Here is a 9,277-nt window from a genome sequence, read left to right as displayed (position 1 = left end):
ACTACACTTTTCCCTGGCTCAAAGAAAAGCTGAATTTGGCTGTTTGGAAATACTTTTGGCATCAGAAAACATATACGGCTATGGTTTGGAAAGTAGCGCTGCATCACCGTTCACTCTTATTAAAATAAATTGTATTTTAAAACTGTTGTTGGGAGACTACAAGAGGCATATCTGCAAAGCAGCCCACTGCAGGCTTGTTACCTAAGCAGATAGTTCAATTTATTAAACAGCTAAATAAAAATGTATGCTTGTTATTTTATAAAGAGAAAAACAAAAGGCTTTAGAGTTAATATATGGGAGCTGTAAATGTCTTCAGTTTTTACTTCAGGGGTTTCCAGACTGACAAAGTTGGGGTTTCTGAGCTTCAAATCAAGGACATGAACCCCCTTTAAGAAGAACAGCCACTTTTGAACCCTGACGTCAAATTATAATTAGATTTTTCAAAAGCACTAAATTAATAAATAAAATTTGATTGTTGTAATAGTAAATAAGATTTAAAACCATGAAGAACCACACTCCATACCAGTCGGTGGCGGTAATGCACATCTTCAAGTTATTTGCCAACTGCCAAAAAACAACACAGAAGAAGAAGAACCCTGACGTCATGAACTAGACAACCACAGCACTTCCGATTCCATGCGAGTCGCCATAACAACTTGTTCCTCTCTGTTCCAAAATCCATCTTGCCTTAGTGGTCAAAATGCAGCCGAGAAAGCGACACGTTCTGCTCCTCTGGTTGCTTTTCTGCTCCAGCGTGGCGGAGGCGCTGGAACCCATTAGCACCACCATCGCAGTGGGAATGGCTGCAGCTCTCACTGGGATTTTAGCGAGATATCAGAACATTTTCTACCGCTTCCACGAGTGCTGCCGACCTGAATGGATATCCTTCAACGAGACAAGTAAGCAAACACTGCAGCCACAGTGACTGAGGGTCCTGAGAGTTATTTCTTTTTTACTTTAATACTTATGAACGTAAAATTTAGATCATTCAGCAACCCTGTAGATGTCTTGAAGGTAGCTTGAAATCACGTGGTCATGACGTAGACGGAAGCTTACGATTGCAAACCAAGCTAGTTTTTGCAGGTTTAGCGCCGTTTTCTCGTGCTGTTGATATCATATTTATTCCGCAGAGACGTCAGAAATCCACCGGGTTCGACCATGAAAGTGGCGTATATATGTTTGTGGGTGCACGTCTCATTCACAGCCAGCGGGCTGGTGAACGCGTTTGATCCGATCACCACAACAGTGGCAGTCGGGATCGGTGCTACGCTGGGGCGAACGATCTACAGATACTTCCAGGAAACTTGCCATCCGAAATGGATAGCTTATAACGCAACAGGTGAGCTCGTACGAAGCTCGTATACACTAACATGGAGCCAGTATAATGGCGCTTCCGTTTTTTTGGGTTATTAAATCACTTTTCATTTCAATTATAGCGGAAGTTTTTTATGCTAGGTCTCTGCCAGCTGTCCACATATACAAAATTATCTTAATACGATTCTCAAGTAGATTTATCTTGACTTTGACTGGGTCAACATATTTATGTGCTTTACTCTAAACCATTATGTTCTAGCTCTGGTTTTATATTTATGATCGTTGTTGTGCTGGAAGGTGATTTCCACCCGAGCTTCAAATCTTTTGCAGCCTTGAACCAGTTTTCCTCTCAAGATTGCCCTGTTCTTAGCTCCATTAATAGTTTCACCGATCACCATCTTCTCTGTCCCTGTTGAAGGAAAGCATCCCCACATCATGATGCTGCCACCACCATCCGGTTCTTCTGCTTTGCATCACTCTTGATCAGTTAGTGTTCCCCATCCTGCCTAAGGGGTTTTGAGCGTTGTTTGAGATTGTTCTTGCCTACTATATGTTGCTGTTGTTAAGGTACGAGTATCGTAGTACATTACAGTACTTTTCTAATCAGTACCCATTTAGGCAGTTGGAGGCATTTACAATCAGCCGCTTCCTAATGGTTTCCTTTAGACACCTTCACCAAGAACTGTGCTAGAGCCGGAAAGCATGCCTTCATTCTCAATCCACGCCTTGAGTTTAGTATAGCAACGGGTAATAGTTATTAGTTATTAGTTATTAGTTATCAGTTTTTATCAATGCACAAGGCAATGGAAACGCTAAACATTTTATTCCTGCATTTCCCGTAACTAATTCTATTAACTGTTATGTGTGAATTCTCTAGGGCTCAAGACCGATCTGGAGAGCAAGCTCTTTGGACAGCACATTGCGTCCCGCATCATTTTAAAGGCTGTGAATGGATTCATGAGCAACGACAACCCGAAGAAGCCTCTGGTGCTCTCCCTGCATGGATGGACCGGCACCGGGAAGAATTTTGTGAGCAAGCTCATCGCTGATAGCATTTATGCTGAAGGAATGCAAAGCAGCTTCGTCCACGTGTTCACATCCACTCTTCACTTCCCACATTCGGAACATATCGCTACTTACAAGGTAAAGAGTAGAACAGCTCTCTAGTCTTTTGCTTTCCAGTTCAGCCGTCTGACTTGTTTTATTTTAAATTGTTGCTCTTGTCCTCAGTCTCAGTTACAGCAGTGGGTCAGAGGCAATGTGACCAACTGTGAGCGCTCAATGTTCATCTTTGATGAGATGGACAAGATGCACCCAGGCTTGATTGACAGCATCAAGCCATACCTGGACTACTATGACAAGCTGGATGGAGTTTCTTATCGGAAATCAATCTTCATCTTCCTCAGGTAAATGACTCCCGCTTCAGAAGATCTGGCTTGTATTTTAGGATGATTTCTGTTGGCCAGTTTTATTGTGTAAATACTGTAAAGCATTTGCACAATAGTGTTCCTGTTTCTCTTCATTCTTTATAAATGTACTCGTACTCGTCGTCTTCCGCTTATCCGGGAACGGGTCGCGGGGGCAGCAGACTCAGCAGAGATGCCCAGACGTCCCTCTCCCCAGACACCTCCTCCAGCTCCTCCGTGTGGAGCCCAAGTCATTCCCAGGCCAGCTGAGAGACATAGTCCCTCCAGCGTGTCCTGGGCCGTCCCCTGGGCCTCCTCCCGGTGGGGCGTGCCTGGAACACCTCCCGAGGAAGGCGTCCAGGAGGCATCCGGTATAGATGCCCGAGCCACCTCAACTGGCTCCTCTCGATGTGGAGGAGCAGTGGCTCTACTCCGAGCCCCTCCTAGATGGCTGAGCTCCTCACCCTATCTCTAAGGGAGTGCCCGGCCACCCTACGGAGGAAGCTCATTTCAGCCGCTTGTATCCGGGATCTCGTTCTTTCGGTCATGACCCAAAGTTCATGGCCATAGGTGAGGGTAGGAACGTAGACCGACCGGTAAATTGAGAGCTTTGCTTTTCGGCTCAGCTCTCTCTTCACCACAACGGACCGGCACAATGCCCCCATTACTGCAGCAGCGTACCGATCCGTCTGTCAATCTCCCGCTCCATTCTTCCCTCACTCGTGAACAAGACTCCGAGATACTTAAACTCCTCCACTTGAGGCAGGAACTCCCCTCCAACCTGAAGAGGACAAGCCACCCTTTTCCATTCGACAACCATGGCCTCTGACTTGGAGGAGCTGATCTTCATCCCAGCCGCTTCACACTTGGCTGCGAGCTGGGGCGGTTCGCAGCCGAGTGTGAAGAATGTAAAATCTTAAAATTATCTTCTTCTCAAAATTTAGCAAAAGGTTCATGCTCTTTGACAGCTAACTACTTCCACAGACTTTAAGCTAGAAACTATATTCAAACTTTAAGCGGCTCACAAGCCATTAGGCTATCTTCAAATAATTCATCTTTTTGATATCTGTTATGTTTTTACTTGAAGTTTTATGCAACTTTTTTGAAGTTTTCATTTTTACAATGTAATCCAATGACAGAATTTCCCAACTGCCACAGTGCGCACTGTAGCTTTTTGAAAATCTTCCGGGGTCCGAATAAATTCTTTGTACTGACAAAATTTTAACTCTTACTAAACAAATAATAAATCAAAACGTAGATTTCTCTTTCTGGATTCAGAAAATGTGACATCTCATTGATGTGGGACTCATAGATTTCTGGCAAATCATCCCAACGCAACTGAAAGTCATCATGCCTCAACTAGGTCAGCAATAGGAATATCACAATAACTCAGAGCAGGAAATCTGGACACGTTTTCGTATCGTCGCCTATCCTAAATTGTTTGAGGTAGAGACATGAGCCTTGTGCCAATTTATCATCAGACCTTTCTGGAGCTCACAATTCAAGAATTTCTTTGATACTTTTTACCGTCATACATTTGCTTTGTTTCAGAGTACCAACTCTGTCCTTGACGCAGACAGCTTGAAATTAAAAACTTCCAAAATGGTCAACTTACTTACATCGTCACACCTCCTAGATGGATTATTGTAGAGGCATGAAATTGTCCACAATTGTTTACTGAAGCCTGCTGATACCTACAGTGTAACAATTGTTTTGATACCTTTTACCATTTTGTCATGAAGTAGGTTTGTTTCAGAGAATCAATTCTGTTCTTCACTCAGACAAATTCAGATTAAAAATATCAAAAATTATGAACATTCTTACATTGTCACACTTCCTAAACAGATTGTGGACACATGAAAATCTGCATGATTTTACAGCAAGGGCTGTTGATACCCAAGGTGCAAGAATCACATCGATAGCCGTCATTGTTTCTAAGTTGGAGAACGTTGTTCGAGAGCAAGTGCAGTCAGTTTTGGCTTTTTCTAAAAAAAACATTTTCACTCTTCAGAGTGTTGTCCCTTTTAATAATATATTGTCAACAAAAAAAGATTGACATTATCGTTTCTCTGTCTGTTCTAATTAAAATGGTCCAAGAACGACGTTGATAGCCCTTACGGTAGTAAGGAGTAGTTTGGTAGCATGTTCCATCATGCAAAAAGGCAGGGCAGACAAGGGGAGAGTAATGTGCTGCAGCTTGACACAGTGAGAAGTGTGTCCATTCTGTTCCTTGGTGTTGGAACTCTATCTTGTGGCAGAATTGAGGATTACCATACATAATGGCCCATCTATTATAGAGCGAAACTTTCAGGTTTGCCTTAACACATTTCTAGCAACTTTAGTGTAAATTAAATGAAAGTTAGTTCATTCTTTTCATTACTTTTTGACCTATGACCATCTTCATAGGTCCCAGGGGGGGCAACAAAATGGCAGCCATTTTGTGTTAGGTACTGTGTTAGGTAAGTTATTGTTACTCTTAACAATTTAATTTTAGCTTCTATACTGTTATAATACTCGATGGAGTAATGTAATGTTAGTCAACATGCTAGTAAGGTAAGCATTCTAGCCAATATTAGCATTTTAGCTAATATTTACGTATAAAGCTAAATTAACATACTAAATGGGGTGAGTTAATGTTAGCCAACATGCTACTTTTAGCCAACATGCTACTTTTAACATTTTTAGCTTATACACTGTTGTTATATTACTTGATGGAGTAAATTAATGTTAGTCACATACTAATGCTAGCATCTAAGCTAACATTGGCATTTTAGCTAATGTTTATTTAAAACGCTAAATTAACATACTGAATGGAGTGCTTTAATTTTAGCCAACCTGCTAGTGGTATACAGCATGCTACTGTTAGCATTTTAGCTAGCATTTAGCTCATACACTACTGTTATAATACTCGAGGGAGCAAGTTGGTCAACAAGCTAGTGATAGCTCACATACTAATGTTAGCATTTAAGCTAACAATAGCATATGCACTTCTCTCAGTGTGCTATATGAACTTTAGTCCAGTACCTTCTTGAGTGTTCTGATTATTATCAATTATCATTATCAATTTTTTCTTCCCAGCCTTTTTCAGAAAGTTCTGCCTTGTTATTTTTTTTTATTTCTTCCGATTTTTACTCTTCAGAGGGTTTTCCATTGACTTCAGCCTGTTCTTCCAATTTTAGCTTAGTTTTTCTATTTTCTATTTAATCAGCTGACAGTTTTGTTATTTGTTTATGCTACTTTTCTATATTTCAGCAATTTATTCCAGTTGACTTTAGCTCCTTTGACTTTAAGCTGAAAAATTCAGCTGAGATTGAATTATTATTGGTTTTTTATGTTCATTAAGTAAATGCAAAAAAACAAAGTGTTTATCTTATTTTTTGATGTTTTCCAAATCTAAAACAGCACCGAATGGCTAAGTTTGTATATATTTTAGGATTTAGGTCTGGAATGTGATTGGGACATTCCATCAAATGAAAATGCTTTGATCTAAACCATTTCATTGAAGTTCTGACTGTATGTTTTGGGTCATTATCCTATTGGAAGGTGAACCTCCGCTCCAGCTGGCTCACCCTGTATTTAGGGCCATTCGTCTTCCCATCAACTCTGAATAACGTCCCTGTTCTTCCTGGAGAAAAGCATCCCCGGGGCATGATGCTGCCACCATGGTGCATTCGGGGTGATGTGCAGTGTTAGCTGTCTTCCACACAACATTTTGCATGTAGCCCAAAATGTTTTTCTCTCATCTGACCAGAGCACCTTCTTCCACATGTTTTGATGCGTCCCCTACTTTGCCTTTGGCAAAGTTTAAATTTGATTTTCAATGACTGTCATTACAAACTGGCTTCCTTCTTGCCATTCTTCCATAAAGGTTAGATTTGTGGAGTGAATGACTAATTGTTGTCCTGTCAACAGATTCTCGCACCTAATCTGTGGATCTGACTGTGATTGTGACTGTGAGCCTGTCTGTTGTGGTATTCGGTCTTGATGAGGCTGATTGTTTACTGATGTTTTCTGAGGCCTTCCTAAAACAGCTGTATTTATTGGAGGTTAAATTATACACAAGTGAACCCTGTTTACTAATTAGGAGACATCTAAAGCCCATTGGTTTCATTGGATTTTATTTAGGGCTATGAGAGTAAAGCAGTTTAAATGTCCCAGAGTGTAAGAGGTTATAATGCTTTGCCATGTATTGTATATTACAGCTGCTGAAAAACAAAATATAACCAATACTTTGCTTATGCATGACAATAAGAGGCAAATTCCAACATATTGTTTCTGTTTTTCATCTGACAGCAACGCAGGAGGAGACGGCATTATACAGACGGTTCTAGATTTCTGGAGAAAAGGACAGGATCGAAAAGAGATCGAGCTCAAAGACTTGGAAACGGCATTGTCACTGTCCGTATTCAACAACAACAAAAGTCAGCTGAGTTCCCTTCAACATTTCTTCAAAATTAGGTATTAACCCTAAATGTTTCATTCTGAAAGTACTTTCACTTCTCTCTCCCTGCAGGCGGCTTCTTTCGTACAAGTTTGATCGACAAGAACCTGGTGGATTTCTTCGTTCCCTTCCTGCCTCTAGAGTACCGGCACGTGGTCCAGTGTGCCTTGGCCGAGATGAAAGCAAAAAGACTTAAACCGAATCATGACGTGGCAGATAAGGTGGCCAGAGATTTGGTCTACTTCCCCAAATCTGAGAGAGTGTTCTCCGTCAAAGGCTGCAAGACGATAGAGAGCAAACTGGACTTCTACATATAATATGTGCACCTAAGGACAGGAGGATGAGTCACTATGTGCACTTTCTTTAAAAACAAAGAACCCTGCAGCCAAATGATTAAAAACAGGAAGCCAGACTGACTGAAGAGAGTTTTGTGGAAGTTTCCCTGTCTGACCTTGTGGCCATCAAGATACCAGGAGGCCTTCTCACTTACACTGAATGAACAGCTTAGCACCAGCTGAATAAAATATTCAGATGATCAGATTCTTTGTCACCGGTTAAAGAGCCTAATCTCTGCGTTTATGCCAGCCTTAGACGGTGGAGTTTTCTTGGAAAAACTCTCGATAACTGATGTCTTCTTGTCAGGGAAACCCTTCCCTATGGAATCGTTCTTCAACGTGGTCTTGATGTGAACGGGCTGCAGGAAGTAACTGCCTTAACTCTTTATCCCCCAGTTTTTAGTAGAAGGAATTTACATATTAAACAGCCAGAGTTGGTGTTGTGGTGAGGGCAACAGAAAAGCTGTTTTTTTTAAAAACACAAACAAAAAATATCCTTTTATTCTGTACTGTTAAATCTCATGGCATATTGCAGAGATTACATATGAGCGAAATGAAATGTCATAACATTTTTGACCGTCTCTGAGGGCAGAAACTCAGGGTTGTCATCTCGTTTTAAATTTTGATGGTCTGGAAGGAAACGATCTTTGTGTTGGCCTAATTTTCCCAATCAAAGCATAGCATTGTGTGTTATATACAGTTATTCTCCAAGGTGTTCACCTTCCTGTTTAAGTGTCAGGTTTTTGTGGTGGAAAAGATCGATTTTAAAATCTTTTCCACCTATAATGTAGGGCTGCTCAATAAATCACAAATTTATTCGTATCTAACTGGACCTAACATGCAGAGAACTGCTTAGACTGCAGTAAATCTTAAATATTTAGGTACCATGTATTCAGGCTCCCTCTGCCTTAGATATATATGGTGGCGGCTGCTGTTGAAGGCAGCATAAACATGTTTTTGAAAGTTAAGGTGGTAAAGGAATTGCAACTAAGTTGTTGCATTGACAAGCTGCAGACTTTGTCCTAAAGCAACTTTTCAAAAAATAAAATCTTGTTTATTTTCCTTTCCAGGAAGTCCTTTGTAAACGGATTTAGACGTAGGATTAGACACACTGTGACCCAGAAACATTAAAAAGCCGTCATCAGGTTTCCAACAGACACCTGCAGGTTTTTGATCAAAATTGATAAATATTAAGAACCTGAGCACCATCTGATGAAATGTAACCTGAGAACATGATGCTGCCACTACCGTGTTTCACTATGGGTATGGTGTTTAATTGCTGTATACTATAACTGATGGTAGATGTCAACAAGAACTGCACAATGTATTGAATCACAATTGTCATCACATTATCTGTAAATACAATATGGAAATCACAAAGAACAACTTGGACACAATATTTGGCAAAAGATTCTGAAATTATTTCTCATTGTTTAATTTTATTAAAGTCCATAAACCTGGCATATCAACAGAGGCGTGCAAGCTTTTTTAGAGCTACTGTATTCTACTTTTAAAGGGGTCTACTTTTAAAATTCCCTTAGGTGTTTGAATGAGTGTGTGCATGGTTGTTTGTGTGTTGCCCTGCGATGGACTGGTGACCTGTCCAGGGTTTACCCCGCCTCTCGCCCATAGACTGCTGGAGATAGGCACCAGCTCCCCTGTGACCCACTATGGAAGAAGCAGTATAGAAAATGACTGACTGACTGTATTCTTCTTTTAAAGGGGTGGGAAGAAGAAAATGCTCTGCTGGTTTTAAAAAGCGTTAAAATAAGCAACCTTTT

General features: G+C 40.8%; 1 protein-coding gene across 2 annotated transcripts; it reads left to right on the top strand.

Moving 5' to 3' along the window:
- The first annotated feature begins 596 nt into the window (after positions 1-596).
- LOC124872552 (torsin-1A-like) lies at positions 597-8,965 on the top strand. Of its 2 annotated transcripts, XM_047372692.1 has the most exons (6): positions 733-899; positions 1,131-1,339; positions 2,192-2,457; positions 2,545-2,720; positions 7,014-7,141; positions 7,234-8,965. In XM_047372692.1, the coding sequence occupies exons 1-6, from the start codon at positions 877-879 to the stop codon at positions 7,476-7,478; spliced, it is 1,047 nt and encodes a 348-aa protein (XP_047228648.1). In that variant the 5' UTR covers positions 733-876; the 3' UTR covers positions 7,479-8,965. The 2 variants fall into 2 exon arrangements, with proteins under 2 accessions (XP_047228649.1, XP_047228648.1); XM_047372693.1 differs by lacking the exon at positions 1,131-1,339 and having other exon boundaries at positions 597-899.
- The last annotated feature ends 312 nt before the right edge of the window (positions 8,966-9,277 follow it).

This window comes from Girardinichthys multiradiatus, chromosome 8, assembly GCF_021462225.1.
Source record: "Girardinichthys multiradiatus isolate DD_20200921_A chromosome 8, DD_fGirMul_XY1, whole genome shotgun sequence".
NCBI classification, from domain to species: Eukaryota; Metazoa; Chordata; class Actinopteri; order Cyprinodontiformes; family Goodeidae; genus Girardinichthys; species Girardinichthys multiradiatus.
The sequence above is the reverse complement of the archived record's forward strand: the minus strand, read 5'-3'. Positions and strand labels throughout refer to the sequence as shown.

Bases quoted from the DNA above. Each gene is read 5' to 3' on its own strand.
- LOC124872552 (XM_047372692.1), top strand. From the start codon at position 877: ATGGATATCCTTCAACGAGACAA. The intron at 2,458-2,544 runs GTAAAGAGTAGA...TCTTGTCCTCAG, and splicing joins AACATATCGCTACTTACAAG to TCTCAGTTACAGCAGTGGGT. The intron at 7,142-7,233 runs GTCAGCTGAGTT...CTCTCCCTGCAG, and splicing joins CGTATTCAACAACAACAAAA to GCGGCTTCTTTCGTACAAGT.